The 26811-nt window shown below is 50.3% G+C and overlaps 1 protein-coding gene across 3 annotated transcripts in view; it reads right to left on the bottom strand.

The window, feature by feature from the left end:
• LIPE (lipase E, hormone sensitive type) overlaps nucleotides 1-26811 on the bottom strand; it is a 288252-nt gene that overhangs the window by 229131 nt on the left and 32310 nt on the right. For all 3 annotated transcript variants that reach the window (XM_078651309.1, XM_078651311.1, XM_078651310.1), the window contains exon 2: nucleotides 15769-15919. In XM_078651309.1, the coding sequence (XP_078507435.1) occupies nucleotides 15769-15808 (40 nt within the window). In that variant the 5' untranslated portion in view covers nucleotides 15809-15919. The remainder of the gene's footprint in view (nucleotides 1-15768; nucleotides 15920-26811) is intronic.

The following is a 26811-nucleotide window of genomic DNA, read 5'->3' as shown; positions in this document are numbered from 1 at the left end:
GGTTTTGTAACCTGCACACGTCACTTTTTCCTCCTGTAACGCACCGTTTGCTACCTCTTGTATTTTGTTTGCTCACGATTGTCACTTTTGCCTCATGTAATGTAACGTTTGCTTTTGTAATTTCTTCACTTGTAATGTTCTCATGTATCAGTTCTGTTCCTATTGTGAAGCGCTCTGACGCCTTCGGGTAAAGTCCGCGCTATATACAAACGCATAAATAAATATATTCTCAGAGCAAGGGGACAGCCTGTACACCGCATCCCCCAGACCCTCAAACCCAGCATCAGCCACTGCCTGCCACTCAGGGTCGCCTCTGATGCTCAAACTCCTTTCACAATAACAAGTTAAACCTACCGGGGCTCATATCTTGTTAACACGAGTTTTAACAGCACATGTTGTCGCGTTGTCTGTCACAGAAAAACACTGACGTTCCTGGAAATAGGTTCCTAACCTCCAAAAAGACTGAACAGAACCAAATAGGAGGGTTCTGTGTCCTCTTACAGGAACCAGAGGAAGGCTACATTGTCATTTGGCAAATTCTGAAAATCTATATCGTAAAGGTGCACGCAATGGAATGAAGAAGAAAAAAATAAAGAAATAAAATCTTGGTTGAATTGCTGGGATATAGAGTTACTGGACAGAAAGCGAGCCGGGCCATTAATAATGGAACTTCTGGGAACATGAGCCGGGCCTGGCTCCACACCGCCACCCTGTGGGGAGAGGCGGAACCGCTGCTGCATACAGCTATAGCGTTTATTCCACCACCCAGGTCCCCATGCGCGCCATGGAGCAGCCATCAGGGAGCTGCGCATGAGAAGCGATATGAAGACAGTTGCAGAGAAGGCTCGGGAGGTCAGAGTTCATTCACGAGGGACAGTGTTTTGGCCACTTGCCTTGACAATTACCACGTCGTGGCCTGTGATTTGAGTCTGCCTTTGCTAGTAAGATGCCGCAGAAATATGCTTTTAGGTCTGGAAGACGAGCGCTTATTGGCCTCCTCGGCATCACCAGGAAGTGGAATAAAAGATACTCTGCGCTCACGCGCTAGTGGACAGGGATGTTGTCTAGGGGCATGGGTGTTCATTCTTAACTTAATAACGTCATGGCTGACGTCATTCCTTGGCCCACGTCCCCTCTCAGCTTTGCCTCGAGCTCTTGTGACATCACCAGAGGAGAAACTAACCCTGCCCCCTCCTGCCCCTCCTTTACCCGGCCTGAGCGTCTCCAGGGAGGCATTGGGAGGCGCGGATGAGGGTCGCACCTGTCCTGGGTATGGCCTTGGTGTCTGGCGTCCGAAAATTACACCGGGACAAGTTTAGCATATTTCTGAGGAGCCCTCGACTTGTGGCCTGATGGCAGCCGCTCTGAGAAATGTCCATTCACATTTTAACATAACATAGGCCTGATTGAAAAGCACTTTCGCTCCCCTCTGTTTAGCAAAGAACAAACACGTCACAGAGATGCTTCTATACTTCGATGACCCCAGGGAGTACAAGGCATGTCATCCCAGCAGCTGCAGTTAGGTCAGTATTGGGCGGTGAGCATCCTTCTGAGGACAGAGCTCACCTCCAGGGCAGCAGCGACAGACTGCACTGCGAGCAGCTCTGGAATTACAGAGGGCATCGAATCACTATCACAAGCACCAGAGAATCATCTGATATCCTGAAGCCCTGCACCAGGGAGGCGAGGTGGGGCTGAGGCCAAGGCTTGACACCAAGGTCTGCATCACACCAGGAACCAGAGGCCGAGGGGCCACAGCCCCAGGGAGGCGAGGCGGGGCTGAGGCCAGGGCTTGACACCAAGGTCTGCATCACACCAGGAACCAGAGGCCGAGGGGCCACAGCCCCAGGGAGCCGAGGTGGGGCTGAGGCCAGGGCTTGCCACCAAGGTCTGCATCACACCAGGAACCAGGGGGGCAAAGGGGCCACAGCCCCAGGGAGCCAAGGTGGGGCTGAGCCCAGGGCTTGACACCAAGGTCTGCATCACACCAGGAACCAGAGGCTGAGGGGCCACAGCCCCAGGGAGCCGAGGTGGGGCTGAGGCCAGGGCTTGACACCAAGGTCTGCATCACAGCAGGAACCAGAGGCTGAGGGGCCACAGCCCCAGGGAGCGAGGTGGGGCTGAGGCCAGGGCTTGACACCAAGGTCTGCATCACACCAGGAACCAGGGGGGCAGAGGGGCCACAGCCCCAGGGAGCTGAGGTGGGGCTGAGGCCAGGGCTTGACACCAAGGTCTGCATCACACCAGGAACCAGGGGGGCAGAGGGGCCACAGCCCCAGGGAGCCGAGGTGGGGCTGAGACCAGGTCTTGACACCAAGGTCTGCATCACATCAGGAACCCGCGGGGCAGAGGGGCCCCAGCCCCAGGGAGCTGAGGTGGGGCTGAGCCCAGGGCTTGACACCAAGGTCTGCATCACACCAGGAACCAGGGGGGCAGAGGGGCCACAGCCCCAGGGAGCCGAGGTGGGGCTGAGGCCAGGGCTTGCCACCAAGGTCTGCATCACAGCAGGAACCAGAGGCTGAGGGGCCACAGCCCCAGGGAGCCGAGGTGGGGCTGAGCCCAAGGCTTGACACCAAGGTCTGCATCACACCAGGAACCAGGGGGGCAGAGGGGTCACAGCCCCAGGGAGGCGAGGTGGGGCTGAGGCCAGGGCTTGCCACCAAGGTCTGCATCACAGCAGGAACCAGAGGCTGAGGGGCCACAGCCCCAGGGAGCCGAGGTGGGGCTGAGCCCAAGGCTTGACACCAAGGTCTGCATCACAGCAGGAACCAGGGGGGCAGAGGGGCCACAGCCCCAGGGAGCTGAGGTGGGGCTGAGGCCAGTGCTTGACACCAAGGTCTGCATCACAGCAGGAACCAGAGGCTGAGGGGCCACAGCCTCAGGGAGCTGAGGTGGGGCTGAGGCCAGGGCTTGACACCAAAGTCTGCATCACAGCAGGAACCAGAGGCTGAGGGGCCACAGCCCCAGGGAGCCGAGGTGGGGCTGAGCCCAGGGCTTGCCACCAAGGTCTGCATCACAGCAGGAACCAGAGGCTGAGGGGTCACAGCCCCAGGGAGCCGAGGTGGGGCTGAGCCCAGGGCTTGCCACCAAGGTCTGCATCACAGCAGGAACCAGAGGCTGAGGGGCCACAGCCCCAGGGAGCGAGGTGGGGCTGAGGCCAGGGCTTGACACCAAGGTCTGCATCACACCAGGAACCAGGGGGGCAGAGGGGCCACAGCCCCAGGGAGCTGAGGTGGGGCTGTGGCCAGGGCTTGACACCAAGGTCTGCATCACACCAGGAACAAGGGGGGCAGAGGGGCCACAGCCCCAGGGAGCGAGGTGGGGCTGAGGCCAGGGCGTGACACCAAGGTCTGCATCACACCAGGAACCAGAGGCTGAGGGGCCACAGCCCCAGGGAGCCGAGGTGGGGCTGAGGCCAGGGCATGACACCAAGGTCTGCATCACAGCAGGAACCAGAGGCTGAGGGGCCACAGCCCCAGGGAGCCGAGGTGGGGCTGAGGCCAGGGCTTGACACCAAGGTCTGCATCACACCAGGAACCAGGGGGGCAAAGGGGCCACAGCCCCAGGGAGCCAAGGTGGGGCTGAGCCCAGGGCTTGACACCAAGGTCTGCATCACAGCAGGAACCAGAGGCTGAGGGGCCACAGACCCAGGGAGCTGAGGTGGGGCTGAGGCCAGGGCTTGACACCAAGGTCTGCATCACACCAGGAACCAGGGGGGCAGAGGGGCCACAGCCCCAGGGAGCGAGGTGGGGCTGAGGCCAGGGCTTGACACCAAGGTCTGCATCACATCAGGAACCCGCGGGGCAGAGGGGCCACAGCCCCAGGGAGCTGAGGTGGGGCTGAGCCCAGGGCTTGACACCAAGGTCTGCATCACACCAGGAACCAGGGGGGCAGAGGGGCCACAGCCCCAGGGAGCCGAGGTGGGGCTGAGGCCAGGGCTTGCCACCAAGGTCTGCATCACAGCAGGAACCAGAGGCTGAGGGGCCACAGCCCCAGGGAGCCGAGGTGGGGCTGAGCCCAAGGCTTGACACCAAGGTCTGCATCACACCAGGAACCAGGGGGGCAGAGGGGTCACAGCCCCAGGGAGGCGAGGTGGGGCTGAGGCCAGGGCTTGCCACCAAGGTCTGCATCACAGCAGGAACCAGAGGCTGAGGGGCCACAGCCCCAGGGAGCCGAGGTGGGGCTGAGCCCAAGGCTTGACACCAAGGTCTGCATCACAGCAGGAACCAGGGGGCAGAGGGGCCACAGCCCCAGGGAGCTGAGGTGGGGCTGAGGCCAGTGCTTGACACCAAGGTCTGCATCACAGCAGGAACCAGAGGCTGAGGGGCCACAGCCTCAGGGAGCTGAGGTGGGGCTGAGGCCAGGGCTTGACACCAAGGTCTGCATCACAGCAGGAACCAGAGGCTGAGGGGCCACAGCCCCAGGGACCCGAGGTGGGGCTGAGCCCAGGGCTTGACACCAAGGTCTGCATCACACCATTAACCAGAGGCTGAGGGGCCACAGCCCCAGGGAGCTGAGGTGGGGCTGAGCCCAGGGCTTGACACCAAGGTCTGCATCACAGCAGGAACCAGAGGCTGAGGGGCCACAGCCCCAGGGAGCGAGGTGGGGCTGAGGCCAGGGCTTGACACCAAGGTCTGCATCACACCAGGAACCAGGGGGGCAGAGGGGCCACAGCCCCAGGGAGCTGAGGTGGGGCTGTGGCCAGGGCTTGACACCAAGGTCTGCATCACACCAGGAACAAGGGGGGGGCAGAGGGGCCACAGCCCCAGGGAGCGAGGTGGGGCTGAGGCCAGGGCTTGACACCAAGGTCTGCATCACACCAGGAACCAGAGGCTGAGGGGCCACAGCCCCAGGGAGCCGAGGTGGGGCTGAGGCCAGGGCATGACACCAAGGTCTGCATCACAGCAGGAACCAGAGGCTGAGGGGCCACAGCCCCAGGGAGCCGAGGTGGGGCTGAGGCCAGGGCTTGACACCAAGGTCGGCATCACACTGGGAACCAGGGGGGCATAGGGGTCACAGCCCCAGGGAGGCGAGGTGGGGCTGAGGCCAGGGCTTGCCACCAAGGTCTGCATCACAGCAGGAACCAGAGGCTGAGGGGCCACAGCCCCAGGGAGCCGAGGTGGGGCTGAGCCCAAGGCTTGACACCAAGGTCTGCATCACAGCAGGAACCAGGGGGGCAGAGGGGCCACAGCCCCAGGGAGCTGAGGTGGGGCTGAGGCCAGTGCTTGACACCAAGGTCTGCATCACAGCAGGAACCAGAGGCTGAGGGGCCACAGCCCCAGGGAGCCGAGGTGGGGCTGAGCCCAGGGCTTGCCACCAAGGTCTGCATCACAGCAGGAACCAGAGGCTGAGGGGCCACAGCCCCAGGGAGCCGAGGTGGGGCTGAGCCCAGGGCTTGCCACCAAGGTCTGCATCACACCATTAACCAGAGGCTGAGGGGCCACAGCCCCAGGGAGCCGAGGTGGGGCTGAGCCCAGGGCTTGACACCAAGGTCTGCATCACACCATTAACCAGAGGCTGAGGGGCCACAGCCCCAGGGACCCGAGGTGGGGCTGAGGCCAAGTCTTGACACCAAGGTCTGCATCACACTGGGAACCAGGGAGGCAGAGCTCCACGTTTACTGCTCAACTCTAATACCAGGAGGACCAGGCCTAGCACCGATGTCTGCATCAGACCAGGAGCAGAGGCTAAGGGGCCACTGCACCAGGGAGCCGAGGTGGGGCTCAGGCCAGGGCTTGACACCAAGGTCTGCATCACAGCAGGAACCAGAGGCTGAGGGGCCACAGCCCCAGGGAGCCGAGGTGGGGCTCAGGCCAGGGCTTGACACCAAGGTCTGCATCACAGCAGGAACCAGAGGCTGAGGGGCCACAGCCCCAGGGAGCTGAGGTGGGGCTGAGGTCAGGGCTTACCACCAAGGTCTGCATCACAGCAGGAACCAGAGGCTGAGGGGCCACAGCCCCAGGGAGCCTAGGTGGGGCTGAGCCCAAGGCTTGACACCAAGGTCTGCATCACAGCAGGAACCAGAGGCTGAGGGGCCACAGCCCCAGGGAGCTGAGGTGGGGCTGAGGCCAAGGCTTGCCACCAAGATCTGCATCACACCAGGAACCAGAGGCTGAGGGGCCACAGCCCCAGGGAGCTGAGGTGGGGATGAGGCCAGGGCTTCACACCAAGGTCTGCATCACACCAGGAACCAGGGGGGCAGAGGGGCCACAGCCCCAGGGAGCCGAGGTGGGGCTGAGGCCAGGGCTTGCCACCAAGGTCTGCATCACACTGGGAACCAGGGGGGCAGAGGGGTCACAGCCCCAGGGAGGCGAGGTGGGGCTGAGGCCAGGGCTTGACACCAAGGTCTGCATCACAGCAGGAACCAGGGTGGCAAAGGGGACACATCCCCAGGGAACCGAGGTGGGGCTGAGGCCAGGGCTTGCCACCAAGGTCTGCATCACAGCAGGAACCAGAGGCTGAGGGGCCACAGCCCCAGGGAGCTGAGGTGGGGCTGAGCCCAGGGCTTGACACCAAGGTCTGCATCACAGCAGGAACCCGGGTGGCAAAGGGGACACATCCCCAGGGAACCGAGGTGGGGCTGAGGCCAGGGCTTGCCACCAAGGTCTGCATCACAGCAGGAACCAGAGGCTGAGGGGCCACAGCCCCAGGGAGCTGAGGTGGGGCTGAGCCCAGGGCTTGACACCAAGGTCTGCATCACAACAGAAACCAGGGGGGCAGAGGGGCCACAGCCACAGGGAGCTGAGGTGGGGCTCAGGCCAGGGCTTGACACCAAGGTCTGCATCACAGCAGGAACCAGAGGCCGAGGGGCCACAGCCCCAGGGAGCCGAGGTGGGGCTGAGGCCAGGGCTTGACACCAAGGTCTGCATCACACCAGGAACCAGGGGTCAGAGGGGCCACAGCCCCAGGGAGCTGAGGTGGGGCTGAGCCCAGGGCTTGACACCAAGGTCTGCATCACAGCAGGAACCAGAGGCTGAGGGGCCACAGCCCCAGGGAGCTGAGGTGGGGCTGAGGTCAGGGCTTACCACCAAGGTCTGCATCACAGCAGGAACCAGAGGCTGAGGGGCCACAGCCCCAGGGAGCCTAGGTGGGGCTGAGCCCAAGGCTTGACACCAAGGTCTGCATCACAGCAGGAACCAGAGGCTGAGGGGCCACAGCCCCAGGGAGCTGAGGTGGGGCTGAGGCCAAGGCTTGCCACCAAGATCTGCATCACACCAGGAACCAGATGCTGAGAGGCCACAGCCCCAGGGAGCCGAGGTGGGGCAGAGGTCAGTGCTTGACACCAAGGTCTGCATCACACCAGGAACCAGGGGGGCAAAGGGGCCACAGCCCCAGGGAGCCGAGGTGGGGCTGAGCCCAGGGCTTGACACCAAGGTCTGCATCACAGCAGGAACCAGAGGCTGAGGGGCCACAGCCCCAGGGAGCTGAGGTGGGGCTGAGGTCAGGGCTTACCACCAAGGTCTGCATCACAGCAGGAACCAGAGGCTGAGGGGCCACAGCCCCAGGGAGCTGAGGTGGGGCTCAGGCCAGGGCTTGACACCAAGGTCTGCATCACAGCAGGAACCAGAGGCCGAGGGGCCACAGCCCCAGGGAGCCGAGGTGGGGCTGAGGCCAGGGCTTGACACCAAGGTCTGCATCACACCAGGAACCAGGGGTCAGAGGGGCCACAGCCCCAGGGAGCTGAGGTGGGGCTGAGCCCAGGGCTTGACACCAAGGTCTGCATCACAGCAGGAACCAGAGGCTGAGGGGCCACAGCCCCAGGGAGCCGAGGTGGGGCTGAGGCCAGGGCTTGACACCAAGGTCTGCATCACACCAGGAACCAGGGGGGCAGAGGGGCCACAGCCCCAGGGAGCCGAGGTGGGGTTGAGGCCAGGGCTTGACACCAAGGTCTGCATCACAGCAGGAACCAGAGGCTGAGGGGCCGCAGCCCCAGGGAGCCGAGGTGGGGCTGAGGCCAGGGCTTGACACCAAGGTCTGCATCACAGCAGGAACCAGATGCTGAGAGGCCACAGCCCCCGGGAGCCGAGGTGGGGCAGAGGTCAGTGCTTGACACCAAGGTCTGCATCACACCAGGAACCAGGGGGGCAAAGGGGCCACAGCCCCAGGGAGCCGAGGTGGGGCTGAGCCCAGGGCTTGACACCAAGGTCTGCATCACACCAGGAACCAGGGGGGCAGAGGGGCAACAGCCCCAGGGAGCTGAGGTGGGCCTGGGGCCAGGGCTTGACACCAAGGTCTGCATCACACCAGGAACAAGGGGGGCAGAGGGGCCACAGCCCCAGTGAGCCGAGGTGGGGCTGAGCCCAAGGCTTGACACCAAGGTCTGCATCACAGCAGGAACCAGAGGCTGAGGGGCCACAGCCCCAGGGAGCCGAGGTGGGGCTGAGGCCAGGGCTTGACACCAAGGTCTGCATCACACCAGGAACCAGGGGGGCAGAGGGGCCACAGCCCCAGGGAGCTGAGGTGGGCCTGGGGCCAGGGCTTGACACCAAGGTCTGCATCACACCAGGAACAAGGGGGGCAGAGCTCCAGATTTACGGATGAACTCGAATACCAGGAGGACCAGGCCTAGCACTGACGTGTGCATCAGACCAGGACCAGATGCTGGGGTGCCACAGGACCAGGGAGCCGAGGTGGGGATGAGGCCAGGGCTTGCCACCAAGGTCTGCATCACAGCAGGAACCAGCGGGGCTGAGGGGCCACAGCCCCAGGGAGCCGAGGTGGGGCTGAGCCCAGGGCTTGACACCAAGGTTTGCATCACACCAGGAACCGGAGGCTGAGGGGCCACAGCCCCAGGGAGCCGAGGTGGGGCTGAGCCCAGGGCTTGACACCAAGGTCTGCATCACACCAGGAACCAGGAGGGCCAGAGTTCCAGATTACTACTCAACTCTAATACCAGAGGGACCAGGCCTAGCACTGATGTCTGCATCAGACCAGGACCAGAGGCTGAGGGGCCCGGGCACCAGGTTCACCAATGAGTTTGAAAGCCTGGAGTCAAAAAGATAGGGGGGGACCCAACCTCCAGGCTGACCACTGGTGTGTGCATCACCGCAGGGCAAGAAGGTGAGGGTCACAGCACCAAGCTCACCACTGGGGTCTAACTCCAAGAGTCAGAGAGATGAGGATCACTCAGGAGTCAGAGAGATGAGGGGCCAGAGCTCCTGTCTTACCACTGGTGTGTGCATCACCGCAGCGCAAGAAGGTGGAGGGTGACAGCACCAGGCTCACCGCAAGGCAGGTGAGGGGGCGAGTGATAGCCACTGAATGGCCAACTCACTTAATTCTTTTAAAACAGACTCTGAATCGATAAATGCCACGTAATCAAGGAACCGAAAACCAATCAATCAATCAATCATATCAGTATCAGTTATCAATACCTTTCAATACAAAACCACAGAAAAATGTAAATGTATGGAAAAGAGAAGTAAATGGGACATTTTCTTGTATTTACTCGCTCCACTCTAACCGATTTTAAAAATAGTAATGGAGTAAAAGATGCTCTAGGTTACTACAAAACCCACCTCAAAGACCACAACTCCTGCTGTGGTTCAGGATCAGGTCAGCACAGATGGAAACACAACACCTAGTCCAAGGGTCCAAGCTGGAAGGTTCGGAATCGCGTCACTTAACTGAAGATGCACCATGAAGGCCAAGAAAGGATCGATCCGCTTGGCCTTCATGGACTTATCCAGTGCATTTGACACAGTTAATAGGGGGAAGCTGTGGCTACTGATGGAAAAGATGGGCTTTGAGGGGGCACTTATTACCCTTTTACGTAGGATGCACTCACCTACCTCTGTTTCTATACGTTATGGACCAGGAGGAGAAAAATCTAGGTCCATCGCATCCACAGAGGGCGTACGACAGGGATGCATTTTGGCCCCCTTTTTATTCCTTTTATATACAAATGGGGTGGAGAAATTTCTAATAGAGCAGCACTTGGACTATACGACTGTAGGAGGAAACTTGGTTCCCTTGATATCATACGCAGATGACACCTCTTAACGGCTAACAGTCTTCAAAAAGCCCTGATCGCTTTTACTGATTTTATGACGGATTTGGATCTCAAAGTCAATTTTAATAAGTCTTTTATCATGGTCTGTGGCCCTAAAAATACTAAAACAAGAACATTTGTGGTAAACAGGAGAACCATTGGAAAGTAAATTGTAAAAATTGATCCTTGTATAGCGCACTACTCACCCACAAGGGTCTCAAGGCGCTTCTACGAATACCGCTGTGGAACCCATCCTGGCTTTCCCTGTGAGGTGTCCACTCCTGGGCACCCCCAAGGTGGAGGTCAGGCATCCTTAGCGTTGTTGGGGCCGTTGTGGAGATTAAGCAAGCTATTGCCCAGAGTTGCAGAGTGGGACTCCATGATTGGAATAGGCACCGAGGCGAGAATTATCAGGTCCGTGGAATTTTTGAGCCCAAGACCCGCCGAGGCGGGGAATTGAACCCTGGTCCCGGGCTAGACCTCTGCATCAGGGTCTGCCACTCTAACCATTGAGCCCTAAGGTCCCTTCTTTTACATATTTAGGGAATGTTTTTAACAATAAATTGAACTGGGACAACTCGATTGCCACTAGGGCCCAACAGACCAGTAGAATTATAGGGGGCCTGTTTCGCTTTGTGTGCCAATTAGGACATAAGCCAGTGGCAGAAATTCTTACCTTATATAAATCAAAATGACGGTCAGTTACACTTATGTGGCAGGAGTATCGGGAAGCCAAAAAAACAGTCAATGACAAATTTTGGAAAACAAATTCATAAGAAGATTGCCGATGGTTCCCATTAGCTCTCCTACAAAATGTTGTCATTCTGAGCGGGACTGGATTTTGTGGAAAATAGAGTTAAAATTGCACCCCTGATTTTATGGGGGAAAGTGTGGTCATCGGAAGAATTATCATTTACCAGAGCGATTATAAGGGAGTGTTTAGGTTTAGTAAACGTATCGTCCATGCCCAGGCTTTGTTAAGTCAAAAATGCTTTAAGTAAGATTAGCCCAGGAAATTATTTTAAAAATCCTGATGGCATACCATCTAATATAAAATCAATGATTAAAAATGCCTATTATAATGAGTTAGGTTAAAGACAAAAATGGTTCTGTCGGGTGAGTAAATTGCTTTTACGTAAAGGCTAGATTAGCTCATAACAAAATATAACAAATAAAAGGAGAAGACCTCTCTGACAACAAATATAATTCAAAATGTTTATATGAAAGAGCAAAGTCACATTAAAACACCGGAATTACTTCATTCCATTTCAATTTCAATTATAGGTGAAAAAAGTGACTGTTGGTGAACAAAGTGAATAGTGCAAAAATCACAGTGACACTTATTTACAAGTATATACAAAATTTATACAAGGAAAAAATGGGCAAGGGGAGAGGTTTTGGCGGTCAGAGTTCTAAGTTAATACTCCAAGGAGACAGCGAGTAATGCAAATCCGGCACCCTGCTTTTCTGGATAGTGCTCCTCCATGTTAGATTGACCTATTGGCTTACGCACAGTGTGTGACCTTCGCCTCCTGTGTTTCCGGAAATCTAAACAACCTAGTCACCCCCCTCCTTCCCCCCGTACCCCCCCTGTCTTGATAAAGATCCGCGTGACCACCAACCGGGGCACATTAGGATCGAAACGTCGACGCACAATACTGGTCAAGAACCCTCCAGGAACGGGCACAGTTACCATCTGTCTCCTTGGAGTATTAACTTAGAACTCTGACCGCCAAAACCTCTCCCCTTGCCCATTTTTTCCTTGTATAAATTTTGTATATACTTGTAAATAAGTGTCACTGTGATTTTTGCACTATTCACTTTGTTCACCAACAGTCACTTTTTTCACCTATAATTGAAATTGAAATGGAATGAAGTAATTCCGGTGTTTTAATGTGACTTTGCTCTTTCATATAAACATTTTGAATTATATTTGTTGTCAGAGAGGTCTTCTCCTTTTATTTGTTATATTTTGTTATGAGCTAATCTAGCCTTTACGTAAAAGCAATTTACTCACCCGACAGAACCATTTTTGTCTTTAACCATACATACCCAGGTTCTGAGGGACACAGGGTTACCCCTTCTTGGTAAAAATATTATAATGAGTTAGTCACATTTAACCTGGACGATGAGACCCCATCACATGGGCCGCTAAATCTTCAACAATTGTATTTATCTTTTAGCACTCATACACATTCCTGCTTCCTTCTGACGAGGTTTCGTCCCTGCACGTTGCACTTTCTTGTGGCTTTTCCCAATCAGGTGAGTTGGTGTGAGAGACTGACTTCTTGTCCTTGTAATAACTTAGCCGGACAAAGCACAATGCACTTTATGCTGCTTAGCACTTTATATGAAGATATAAGGGCTTGTTTTATTAGGCCTATCCTGAGGGAAATCGCCCCTTGCTCATATCAGGATGGTTTTAATTATTTACGTTCTTTGCCCAATGCCATCACGTGTTGCGCTGTGTTAAAGTTTATTAGAACTGTTTTGCGAATCAGGAAAAGACATGAATTGTGATAGGGTAATTGGGAAATAGGGCCTCAAGCAATTTTCAGTTATTTATTTATTTTCACACCCCTTGGATTGATATAAAGAAAATGACAGCTTATAGAAAACCCTGCTATGAAATGTTATATGCTGTCTGTTTATACTTAGTATGTGTAAAAAGTAATATGGAATAACTTTTTGAGCGCCGTTTTATTATTGTAACCATGTACTTTTATGATTCACAAGAATAGAATAAAGTTTTTCAAACAAAACGAGTAAAAGATGCTCTAGGTTACTACAAAACCCACCTCAAAGACCAGCCCCCAGATTCATCAAAGTCCCGTTTTGCGAGTCCTTAATAGCGATTATTAAGGAATCGCTATTAAGGACTCGCAAATTTCATGTAGAATTCGCACAAATTATAGCGATTTCTACTGCCTCCTTATTTGCGATTTGCAAATTGCTAATCGCAAATGAGGAATGGCTTCCCCATGCATTCCTATGGGCCTAAAGGCCCATAGGAATGAATGGGGAGTCATTTCTTATTTGCGATTAGCTATTTGCGAATCGCAAATAAGGATGCGATTTCAAGGGTGCCAGGGTGTCCAAAGGACACCCTGTAGCACCCCTGAAATGGTGATTTACACAGGTGTTGCGCACACACATGTGCAAAGGACATGTGTGTGTGTAACATTCACCTTAGAAAAATGCACTAAAGTGCATTTTTCTGAGTTTTCGCTATTTACCACGAAGTCAGACTTCGCGGTAAATAGCGGCCAAATATTGCGAATTCGCAATTTTTAAATGGTTCATGAATTGCATTTAAGGAATCTCTAATTGAGATTCCTTAAGTGCAATTCTTCGCAAATTTGCGATTTCTACAATTGCGATTTTTGCATTTGGGATGATGAATCCCGAATGCAAAAATTGCGCTCGCAAAGGGCCAGATTCGCAGAATCTGGCCCTTTGCGAGCCGATTTACCTTTGATGAATCTGGCTGCAGAACTCCTCCTGTGAAACATAACTTTTGGTTCAGGATCAGTTCAGCACATATGGAAACACAACACCTAGTCCAAGGGTCCAATCTGGAAGATTCAGAATCCCATCACTTAACTGAAGATAAACCTCTGTAAAGAACACTACACCACACTGTAGTAACAGTGTATGCGGACCCCCAGGACTTCGCGATTTGCAAAAACATCGCAAAATCGGAACTTTTGTAAAAATGCTGCGATTTTTACAAAAGTGCCCACAAAATATGTAAAAATAAAAATGCAGTTTACCCTCTCTTTACTGGCTCAGTGCTCCCAGTGACCTAGTAAAGAGAGGGTGAGCAACAGGCCAGCAGGCAGCAGAGGTGTTAAATGCCTCTGCTACCTGCCTCTGAAATGCAGCTAGCCCCCTTCTGAGCAATTAGCCTGCGCCTCTCATGTTTGCGTGCCCCCTGCGGACTAACAGCCTTATTCATCAACGGGCCATTTTGCGAGCCCCTAATAGCGATTCATAGCGAATCGCTATTAAGGACTCGCAAAACGGTATTCATGTAGGAATTGCTAAATAAATAGCGATTCCTACACATTCCTTATTTGCGAATAGCAAATTGCTAATCGCAAATAAGGAATAACTCCCCATTCATTCCTATGGGCCAAAAGGCCCATAGGAATGAATGGGGAGTATTCCTTATTTGCGATTAGCAATTAGCTAATCGCAAATAAGATAGCGATTGAAAGGGTGCCAGGGGTGTCCAAAGGACATCCTGTAGCACCCCTGAAATGCAAATTGAGACAGGTGTTGCGCACACACATGTCCAAGGGACATGTGTGTGTGCAACATGCAACTTAGAAAAATGCTTTTAAAAGCATTTTTCTCAGTTTTTGCTATTTACCGAGAGGTCTGACCTCTCGGTAAATAGCGGCCCAAAATTGCATTTTGGCAATTTTAAAATGCTTCATGAATTGCATTTAAGGAATCTCAAATAGAGATTCCTTAAATGTAATTCCTCGCAATTTAGCGAATTAGCAATTACCGACTTTTGCATTTGGGATGATGAATCCCAAATGCAAAAATTGCGCTCGCAAAGGGCCAGATTCTCAGAATCTGGCCCTTTGCGAGCGCAATTCGGCTTCATGAATCAGGCTGTAAGCCCTAACCTCCAACATCATATCTCCTATTGTTTTTTTACCAACCCTCAACCTTCTATGCCACCACCCTCCCCCCACCCCTGCTGCCCTGCACGCATAGGTTGTCTGATGCCAAAACGAGCAGGTTTTCTTATAGTAATCTGCTCTCTGACATTAGACACCCTACGATTCCAGGCGCTGGGCTCCTGGAAAATCTGCAGAGTTAGAGACTGTGACATAGCACAGTCTCCAGCCGTGACAGAGCACAAGCCTTTGACATTTTTGTGGTAGGTACATTCTTTGCCCACTGCAAAAATACCGCACATTTTGAGGTTTTGGGCCGAAAATGTTACTTTTTCTGCCACGAAATTTGTCACTCAAAGCAGCAAAATCCTGGGGGTCGGTCTATGTCCTGTCCACAAACCATCTACCCCTTCAATCACAGGTAGACTGCACCTTTGTCTATGACCCAGTGGTTTGAGCTATACAAATACTACATAAATAAATATAACAAACAAATGAAGACAGTGAATATTTTACAAGAAACATATGAAACATTGCTATGCTGCCTGAGGTTCGCAACAATGTGAAAACACAGCTGATCAGGAACCCGACACTATTGTACAAGAGCAACCACAGGTGCTGGTGTACAGGAGAGCCCTCCACAGCTTGAGGGCTAGCAAGGGCTGCTCGGGATGGCAGAGCTGGTCACTTTGAATGATGATATAATGACAAACCCGAGCTGGCCGCAGCGGGGTCTCAGATATGTCTCTCGTACCCAGGGCCGGACTGGCTACCGGGCAGTTGTGTGTGCTGCCGAGTAGGGGGATGATTTCGTTGATGTGGACCTGTGTGTGCAAAACGAAATTCGTTTTGCTTCTTTTATTTCAAAGAGCGCGCAGGTCCCCATCAACGAAATAAGCCCACACCACGGAGAAATCATCCCCCTGCTCGGCAGCACACGCAACTGCCCAGTAGCCAGTCCGGCCCTGCTCGTACCCACCACAGGCTGAGCATGTCCTACACAACCCTCTGCCACCTTCAAAGGCATTGTACACCTCTCCCAGAGGCCTAATTAGACATCTCCTTGTTCTCTCAGAGGAAACACTACATCTTACTCACAAGAAACTCACACATATCCCGTTTTAGTAAAGTGTGGGTCAGTACCTGCTCTCCCTCGCGGTGGAGGGTCTGTTTCCTGCTCCATCGTGGCTCACCCACCACCAGCAACTCCTACCGAAAGCGACAAGGACCCTCTCATCTGTCCGGGTGCCAGGCTACCAGCCTGCAGTGCCAAGGGCATCTGATGAGAGCTCTCCTGCAGAAAGAAACAAGACCCTGTTACAGGACACCGTAGACGGGATGCTAGAAGAGAGCATACCCTGGAAGGGAGGTAGCACCGCGTGACAAGAACGGAGCAGCTATGAAGGGGAGCGCACGAGGCAGGCCTTGAAAAATCCACTCGCCCACTCGCTGATGCGAGTCAGATTAGATCAGATTCAGCTCTGTTTAGGACCCACTCGCACGGCGAGTTGACAAAGAACAGGTGTTCGGTTCACTCAGAAAGTGAAGGAGCAAAAGAGATGCCTTTCAATCTTGTTTTTATCTTGTGACATTTGCTCTGTGTTTAGAGGCAGAGGTTAGAAGTCAGTTTACAATTCGTTTTCCTTCTCTGACTGCAGAGTTCCTGGATTGCGAAGGGCGAACTGTTCGACCTGCTGTGCAGCGTGTGAAAGGACAGGAAGTTTTTCCAAACACACATTTGAATAGCTAATAACTCAACTGTACAAACATTTCAAAGTATATTTCAGTAGTTATGAAAGACCATTTTTAGTACTGCTGTGTGATGAAAAAAATATTTCAATGGGACGAAAAACAAATCCGAACACTTTACTTTGTGATACGCAAATGATAAATATGCTTCTTAAAACACAACTTTCACACATTATTGTTAATACACTATATCGTTTTATCAGTAAAGGTAGCAAGCAGGAAGGTATTTGGGCATTTCTTGGAAACTTACTGTCTGTAAATGACAGTGATCTACATCATGCTTCTGTAATATATTTATTAAAAGTGAGTGTTTAAACATGAAATGAGAAACATTCCTGCCCCTGCCTTGATTACAATGCTATATTTACCACCACAGGGGCAGCCCTAACCACCTGAACCAGGGGCTATATTAATTTTTACAAACAGAGGTTCTGATGTGTGCAACAAACATTAACATATCATAAAAACAATAAAATGAAAAGAAAATAGGAAAAAAGTACGTGTAATTATAGAAAAATACAAAATTTATTTAGATTTAAAAGATCATGTAAAGCTCAGATTAGTTGTCGGTATAACAGAAACATTGTGAAACATATACAAAACCAGACAAGCGGCAAACACATAGAGGTTACATAGACAAAAGAGTTCTAAAAACCATACAAGTACTCCTGTACACAAAACAATGTGTCCTCCTTAATTTGTGGCCACAGTAGCGTCGACGGCGTTTCGACCGTTGTCATAAGTACATGGTCATCCTCAGGACAATACGTTAACTGAGCTTATCAACAGCCAATTTCAGTGTTCAGACTTAAGTTCGGGCTCGTCATCATCTCATTGAACAGCAAGTCCGAATTGCTGTTCAATGAGATGACGACGAGCCCGAACTTAAGTCATATTCGTTTGGGTGCCACGACATTGATGGATTTGTGGCGATTTTCTTTATTGAGTTCTCTTTAAAATACTATGTTGGAATTCAGTTCCTGACGCACATTATTGCAGCTAGTCGAATTTGGAAACGGAGTTTATAGCGATCTGCTATTTTAAATTGTATGATACAAGCACTTCCTGGCTTTTACTTGTATGCGATTTTACAACACTGAATTTAGGTGCCACGACATTGATGGATTTGTGGCGATTTTCTTTATTGAGTTCTCTTTAAAATACTATGTTGGAATTCAGTTCCTGACGCACATTATTGCAGCTAGTCGAATTTGGAAACGGAGTTTATAGCGGTCTGCTATTTTAAATTGTATGATACAAGCACTTCCTGGCTTTTACTTGTATGCGATTTTACAACACTGAAATTGGCTGTTGATAAGCTCAGTTAACGTATTGTCCTGAGGATGACCATGTACTTATGACAACGGTCGAAACGCCGTCAACGCTACTGTGGCCACAAATTAAGGCGGACACATTGTTTTGTGTACAGGAGTTCTTGTATGGTTTTTAGAACTCTTTTGTCTATGTAACCTCTATGTGTTTGCCACTTGTCTGGTTTTGTATATGTTTCACAATGTTTCTGTTATACCGACAACTAATCTGAGCTTTACATGATCTTTTAAATCTAAATAAATTTTGTATTTTTCTATAATTACACGTGCATCCCCTTTTTTTCAACTATTCTTTCATGGGCCTAAATACTTTTTTCCTATTTTCTTTTCATTTTATTGTTTTTATGATATGTTAATGTTTGTTGCACACATCAGAACCTCTGTTTGTAAAAATTTATTACAATGCTGACAGTAAACTGAGAGGCACGTCAGGGGTCACGTGTACCCTATATGTGAGGTAGGTTCGTATTACACATGGAGCAAACATTTAGTCTATTTAATAAAAAAAAGTGTTGTTCTGTACAGCAGAAATGTTGAACTCACATATGAAGGTGCAATCATATGTGAGAATAAAGCAAAAGGCGACTCTGTAAAACAAAAGATCTGCCAATGATCACACAATCTGAGACCAGTATAGGTGTGAAGAACATTACATTTAGGTCGAATACATTATTGAAGTTACTCGAGCTGCAGGTCTAGTAAAAAATAATTAAGATTTTTCGAGACGTGCGCGGGGCAGGGTGAAAGAAGAGGCAAAGACATTCAAGGGCGGGGTGAAAGAGGCAAGGACATTCAAGGGCAAGATGAAAGAGGCAAGGACATTCAAGGGCAAGGTGAAAGAGGCAAGGACATTCAAGGGCGGGGTGAAACAAGAGGCAAGTACATTCAAGGGCAGGGTGAAAGAGGCAAGGACATTCACGGGCAGGGTGAAAGAGGCAAGGACATTCAAGGGCAGGGTGAAAGAGGCAAGGACATTCAAGGGCAGGGTGAAAGAGGCAAGGACATTCGAGGGCAGTGTGAAAGAGGCAATGACATTCAAGGGCAGGGTGAAAGAAGAGGCAAGGACATTCAAGGGCAGGGTGAAAGAAGAGGCAAGGACATTCAAGGGCAGGGTGAAAGAAAAGGCAAGGACATTCAAGGGCAGGGTGAAAGAAGAGGCAAGGACATTCAAGGACAGGGTGAAAGAGGCAAGGACATTCAAGGGCAGGGTGAAAGAAGAGGCAAGGGCATTCAAGGGCAGGGTGAAAGAAGAGGCAAGGGCATTCAAGGGCAGGGTGAAAGAGGCAAGGACATTCACGGGCAGGGTGAAAGAGGCAAGGACATTCAAGGACAGGGTGCGAGAGGCAAGGACATTCAAGGGCAGGGTGAAAGAGGCAAAGGCATTCAAGAGCAGGGTGAAAGAGGCAAGGACATTCACGGGCAGGGTGAAAGAGGCAAGGACATTCAAGGGCAGGGTGAAAGAGGCAAGGACATTCAAGGGCGGGGTGAAAGAGGCAAGGACATTCAAGGGCAAGGTGAAAGAGGCAAGGACATTCAAGGGCAGGGTGAAAGAGGCAAGGACATTCAAGGGTAGGGTGAACTAGGCAAGGACATTCAAGGGCAGGGTGAAAGAAGAGGCAAGGACATTCAAGGGCACGGTGAAAGAGGCAAGGACATTCAAGGGCAGGGTGAAAGAGGCAAGGACATTCAAGGGCAGGGTGAAAGAGGCAAGGACATTCAAGGGCGGGGTGAAAGAGGTAAGGACATTCAAGGGCAGGGTGAAAGAAGAGGCAAGGACATTCAAGGGTAGGGTGAACTAGGCAAGGAGGATGTATGACATTACAACGCATGCTTTTACCACGCATGCTGTTACAACGCGGTTTTTACAATGCAAACCTTTACAACGCATAGCGCTTTGGGGTGCTGGATAGTGAATAGTTTAATTTACTATTCCAACTCCAGTCCCCGTGGACACTAGGGAAGGTGTTGGACAGTAAATTAAATCTATTCCCTATCCTAGAGCGCCCCCCAGCGCAATGTGTTGTAATGGTTTTCGTTGTAAAACCTGCGTTGTAAAAGCACTGCGTTGTAAAAGTTTCGTTGTAAAGGATGTTTCCCAGGCAAGGATATTCAAGGGCAGGGTGAAAGAAGAGGCAAGGACATTCAAGGGCAGGGTGAAAGAGGCAAGGACATTCAAGGGCACGGTGAAAGAGGCAAGGACATTCAAGGGCAGGGTGAAAGAAGAGGCAAGGACATTCAAGGGCAGGGTGAAAGAGGCAAGGACATTCAAGGGCAGGGTGAAAGAGGCAAGGACATTCAAGGGCAGGGTGAAAGAGGCAAGGACATTCAAGGGCAGGGTGAAAGAAGAGGCAAGGACAATCAAGGGCAGGGTGAAAGAGGCAAGGACAATCAAGGGCAAGGTGAAAGAAGAGGCAAGGACAATCAAGGGCAGGGTGAAAGAGGCAAGGACATTCAAGGGCAGGGTGAAAGAGGCAAGGACATTCAATGGTAGGGTGAAAGAGGCAAGGACATTCAAGGGCAGGGTGAAAGAGGCAAGGACATTCAAGGGCAGGGTGAAAGAAGAGGCAAGGACAATCAAGGGCAGGGTGAAAGAGGCAAGGACATTCAAGGGCAGGGTAAAAGAGGCAAGGACATTCAAGGGCAGGGTGAAAGAAGAGGCAAGGGCATTGAAGGGCAGGGTGAAAGAAGAGGCAAGGACATTCAAGGGCAGGGTGAAAGAGGCAAGGACATTCAAGGGCAGGGTGAAAGAGGCAAGGACATTCAAGGGCAGGGTGAAAGAAGAGGCAAGGACATTCAAGGGAAGGGTGAACTAGGAAAGGACATTCAAAGGCAGGGTGAAAGAAGAGGCAAGGACATTCAAGGGCACGGTGAAAGAGGCAAGGACATTCAAGGGCAGGGTGAAAGAGGCAAGGACATTCAATGGTAGGGTGAAAGAGGCAAGGACATTCAAGGGCAGGGTGAAACAAGAGGCAAGGTGTGATACGGTCCCGCTATCCTCCCCGCCAGGACTTGGCCCTCTCGAACACGTACCGTCATCCTTTCCTCCAGGACTAAGCCCCCTCGAACATTCCCTATGTCAGGAACGAGTCCCGAAGCAGAAACCATGACGATTAGACCCCCGCCCTTTTCTGTCTTACAGGAACCAACCGGAGGAAGGCATAGACAGGAAGCACATCCCTCTGACCCCGGAAGTTCCACCCCTGAGGCAGCGCCAGAACAAGGAACAAGCATTTGCAATGCAATAGGTCTCGCATTAGGAAAGTTTGAGCTATTGGTATTGTAAATGACACATTTTTTATTTATGTGTTGGTTTTGAAAATAGCGAAATTAATAGCTTTGTCATTTACAATGCCAATAGGTTTACCTTTCACAAATGTGACACCTATAGCATTTGTAATGCAGTATGTGTTGTATTTACGTGACTTAGATGTATCGATATTACAAATAACAATGGCTTTTATTTTTTTTAAATAATTAATACTTAAATAAAAGTTATTGTAATTTATAATGGCAATAGCTTAAACTTTTGTAAATACCTTTTGCGAAGATTATGTTCAGTGTATTTTATTGTGACGAAAATCCAAGAACAGAAGTGAAATATTAACATCTTTTTGTGACATTTGTAATAAAGCTTGAAACATTGAGAGAACATATTTGAACCAGTTGTTGAATGGTTGCACAGATTGATGCTGTGGTGGCGCTGAGTGATGTGGTGGTGACGAGTGATGCTGTGGCGTTCAGTGATGCTGTGGTAGCGCATAGTGATGTTGTGGTAGCGCATAGTGATGTTGTGGTGCCCCTGAGTGATGCGGTGATGGTGCTGATAGAGAGAGTGAGGGCGATAGATAGATAGAGTGAGGGCGATAGATAGATGGAGGGCGATAGATAGATAGAATGAGGGCAATAGATAGAATGAGGGCGATAGATAGATAGAATGATGGCAATAGATAGAATGAGGGCGATAGATGGATAGAATGAGGGCGATAGATGGATAGAATGAGGGCGATAGATAGATAGAATGAGGGCGATAGATAGATAGAATGAGGCCGATAGATAGATAGAGGGCGATAGATAGAATGAGGGCAATAGATAGAATGAGGGCGATAGATAGATAGAATGAGGGCAATAGATAGAATGAGGGCGATAGATAGAATGAGGGCGATAGATAGATAGAATGAGGGCAATAGATAGATAGAATGAGGGCGATAGATAGATAGAATGAGGGCGATAGATAGATAGATAGAAGGAGGGCGATAGATAGATAGAATGATGGCAATAGATAGATAGAATGAGGGCAATAGATAGAATGAGGGCGATAGATAGATAGAATGAGGGCGATAGATAGATAGAATGAGGGCGATAGATAGATAGAGGGCGATAGATAGAATGAGGGCGATAGATAGAATGAGGGCAATAGATAGAATGAGGGCAATAGATAGAATGAGGGCGATAGATAGATAGAATGAGGGCAATAGATAGGGCGATAGATAGATAGATAGAAGGAGGGCGATAGATAGATAGAATGAGGGCAATAGATAGAATGAGGGCGATAGATAGATAGAATGAGGGCGATAGATAGAATGAGGGTAATAGATAGATAGAATGAGGGCAATAGATAGAATGAGAGCGATAGATAGATAGAATGAGGGCGATAGATAGATAGAGGGCGATAGATAGAATGAGGGCAATAGATAGAATGAGGGCGATAGATAGATAGAATGAGGGCAATAGATAGAATGAGGGCGATAGATGGATAGAATGAGGGCGATAGATAGATAGAATGAGGGCGATAGATAGATAGAGGGCGATAGATAGAATGAGGGCAATAGATAGAATGAGGGCGATAGATAGATAGAATGAGGGCAATAGATAGAATGAGGGCGATAGATAGAATGAGGGCGATAGATAGATAGAATGAGGGCGATAGATAGATAGAATGAGGGCGATAGATAGATAGAATGAGGGCGATAGATAGATAGAATGAGGGCGATAGATAGAGGGAGGGCGATAGATAGATAGAGGGAGGGCGATGGAATGAGGGCGATAGATAGATAGAATGAGGGCGATAGATAGAGGGAGGGCGATAGATAGATAGAGGGAGGGCGATAGATAGATAGAGGGAGGGCGATAGATAGATAGAGGGAGGGCGATAGAGTGAGGGCGATAGATAGATAGAATGAGGGCGATAGAGTGAGGGCAATAGATAGATAGAATGAGGGCGATAGATAGATAGAATGAGGGCGATAGATAGATAGAGGGAGGGCGATAGATAGATAGAGGGAGGGCGATAGATAGATAGAGGGAGGGCGATAGATAGATAGAGGGAGGGCGATAGATAGATAGAGGGAGGGCGATAGATAGAGTGAGGGCGATAGATAGAGTGAGGGCGATAGATAGAGTGAGGGCGATAGATAGATAGAGTGAGGGAGGGCGATAGATAGATAGAGTGAGGGAGGGCGATAGATAGATAGAATGAGGGCGATAGATAGATAGAATGAGGGCGATAGATAGATAGAAGGAGGGCGATAGATAGATAGAAGGAGGGCGATAGATAGATAGAAGGAGGGCGATAGATAGATAGAAGGAGGGCGATAGATAGATAGAAGGAGGGCGATAGATAGATAGAGGGAGGGCGATAGATAGATAGAGGGAGGGTGATAGAGGGAGGGCGATAGATAGATAGATAGATAGATAGGGGGAGGGAGATAGATATATGGAGGGCGATAGATAGTTAGATAGATAGAGGGAGGGCCATAGATAGATAGATAGATAGATACCGTACAATCTATTCCAGTTCCAAGGAAAAGAATCATGTTATGTTATGTTATGTTATGTTAAATGATTCTTGTTGAGCGCACTAACACCCGGGGGTTTCTTGGCGCTGGCTGAAGGGACATGTAAGTGAGCGGAGAAAAGTTTATTCAGAAAGGGTGAACAAAAAAGTCTTGAGAAGTTTCCTGAACTGAAAAAGAGAATTGCTAGATTTGATGATCAGAGGAAGGGATTTCCAAAATTTGGGGGCAAGAAAAGCAAAACGACGGCCGCCAAATTTATGAAGCTTAAATTTGGGGGTGACAACCAAGTGATGGGAGGCTGAGCGAAGAGAACGGGCAGGTTGATACAAGGTAATCAGGGATTTCAGAAAAGCAGGGCAAGAGCAGTGAAGGGATTTGAATACCAAGCAGCCCATCTTAAAGGCTGCTCTCTCCTTCACTGGCAGCCAATGAAGCCTGCGGAGCAGAGGCCTCGCCGAATGCCACTTAGGGATCTTGAATATGAGGCGGGCTGCCTGGTTTTGTACAACCTGGAGGCGGTGTGAAAGAAATCGCGGAAGTGCATGATAGAGGGAATTAGAAAAATCAAGGCGCGATATGACAAGGGACATGACAACCTGACACAGGGCCGCATGTGGAAGTAGGTGCCTGATCTTCCGGATTTTTCAGAGTTGGAACATACACGAGGAAATCGTGGCACCCACTTGGGCCTTGAGTGACAGTTCGGCGTCGATCGTCACCCCCAGACTCCTAACGGCCTTGAGTGGTGTCGGGGGGGAGCCCAAGTCGGGAGGCCAAAACTGCGGACCCCAAAAAGCGGCACTGGAACCAGGAAGAAGTAGCTCAGTCTTTCCAGGATTGAGTTTTAATTGATTCTGATTCATCCCCTTCATGTCCGCATTAAGAGCGGGGCAAGAAGGGGAAGAAGGGGTACATAGATTAATATAAAACTGTAACATTAATATCCATCAATGGTAGGGGGAGAAAGAGGAACCCAGTTTTTTTCCCACTTAAAAAGCCCTCTACGGAGTACAAAGGGTCTAGGCAGCAGTTTACTTAACAGGTCAAACGCACATATTTTTCTTCCTGCACTTGCCTGGGGCCTGGCTCAGTGTTTACACTATAAATAGTTAAGGGAGCCAGGCGACGGAGCTACACATCACAAGGATAAGGAATGAAAGAATGGAGAGATACACCAGACAAAGTGGAGATAGATGAAAGAATAAAGAGAAAATGCAGAGAATGGATAGATAAAAGGGAGAGGACAGATGAGGAATGTGCGTAGAGACGCAGGGGATAAGGGAAGGAGAGAAAGAGTTAAGAGAACAGAGAAATGCAAGGGAGACTAGAGCTTAAGAGTGAAGAGCAAATGAAAGAGTGGAGAAAAACAGGTAGTACAGAGAAAAGAAGAGGGTTCAGAGATGCAAGGGAGAATGGAAAGGTTCCGGAGCGAGATGTAGAGCCTAGAGAGCAGAGAAAGAGGAGTTGGTCCGGAGAGAAAGAACGAAAGACAAAGAAGAAGACCATAAGAGGAGAAATGTGTGAACTGTAAATAAAGATAAAAAAGACTGAGGGGAGAATGGGAGCACGTAGAGAAGAGTGAAATGAAGGGATAGAAGAAAGGGGACAAAAAGGGCCTAACGTAATTTAGTAGAAAAAAAGAGAGAGAAGTGGTGAGCTAGACATAGTGCACAATGGAAACATCACCAGAGACTGGATAGAAGGGAAAGTGGAGAGATACGTGTAGGAAAGGTGGGGCGGGGTGAATGAAGAAAAGCAGTGAGATACAGAGCCACTGTGAGGCGGGTAGAAGGAAGATATATATGGAAGTCTGGACAGATATGGCAGACAGAGGCAAGAGCAGGGGACAGTTAAGAGATAGAGGGGACAGAGCGAAAGGGACAAGAATTCGGTACTGCTGCGCAGTCGCTCACAGTGAAGGTGAGGATTTCAGCAGACACAGGCAAAGGATCACACGCTCGGGTGAGAGGCTGACGAGATTCACAGCTCCTCCCAAGGTATCACTTGCACAAAGGAAGCCCTTATCTGCCAATAGTCCAATTTCATGCTGACAGGAAAGGGAAAACATCTCTCAACAAGCATTGGCAGCCGCAAAATTAACGTTAAAAAAAATCCATTTGGCCTCTGCGAAAAGGTTCTCCTCGGCAACTTGTAGTAAAGGGTGACAGTAGCACGTTACACATATAATAGGTACACACTCGCCAATGACCACTCGATAGGAACCGCCTTCATCTGAAGAACATAAACTTAGTCAGACAAAGAGAATGTAACCTCACGCAAAAGAGAGAACGACGGTTATCGCCACCCAAACTGAGTCTGTACAAACAGCAGCACACAATTCACACCAACACTGAACACTGACACCAGATACGAGAAAACTCCACTAGAATAAACAAGCACTGGCGTTGCCAATAGGTCTCGCAGTAGGAAAGTTGGAGCTATTGGTTTTCTAAATTACATTTTATATTTTTGTTTTGTGATTTACAATGCCAATACTTTAGCATATGTGACACTTTTAGTATTTGTAATGTCACATGTTTTGTATTGACTTGACTTGGATGTATTGATATTACAATTAACATTGCCTTTTATTTTTTATAAATAATTAATACTTAAATAAAAGTGATTGTAATTCTTAATGGCAATAGCTTAAACTTTTGATGAATGAGGTGAGAGGATCAAGCAGGTGAGAGGATCATGTGAGCGGGGCAGCCGGACGCGGTCTCACATGGAGAAGACGCTGGACCAATGCCGGGTAAAAAGCAAAAAAAAAAAGCACATCCAGTTGACGTGAGGACGTAAGGGTAAATTCCATCAGAAACTGTGCCTAAAACGGCGGACATGATGTAATGTATAAATAAGCGTATGAAGAGAAGCAACATGTAAAGTGGCATAACGTGTAACATTGGGGTTATGCAAATTGTGATAAGGACTTTGAGAAGGCATTGCAATGAATACAGAAAAGGGGCTGTTGGAGCATATTTAAACATGCACAAAGAGAAAAGCCCCAGAGATTGGACAGTAGGGAAAAGATATAACGTAAGCCAGGCATTGGAATGATAGAATGCTATAAAGAAAGAATAAGGAGAAACAAGCGCGCGCTGGAGAAGCGTGAGCCTGGTGGGGGGGCGGGGGGCGCGTTGCGACCGAGTGGGAGGGAAAGGGCCAAGCGCGCGCAAAGCGGCCACGAAATGAAATTAAAAGCTGCCGGGAAATGTTCTCGGCAAAGTGTGAAGCAGGGGGGAGCGGATCCCTTTAAAGTGAAGCCTCTCTGCATTTGTGCTGGCGGGTCCGTTGCAATGATGCGAGGC

Source organism: Lissotriton helveticus, chromosome 7, assembly GCF_964261635.1.
Source record: "Lissotriton helveticus chromosome 7, aLisHel1.1, whole genome shotgun sequence".
Taxonomy (NCBI): Eukaryota; Metazoa; Chordata; class Amphibia; order Caudata; family Salamandridae; genus Lissotriton; species Lissotriton helveticus.
This window is presented reverse-complemented; position numbering and strand designations above follow the sequence as displayed.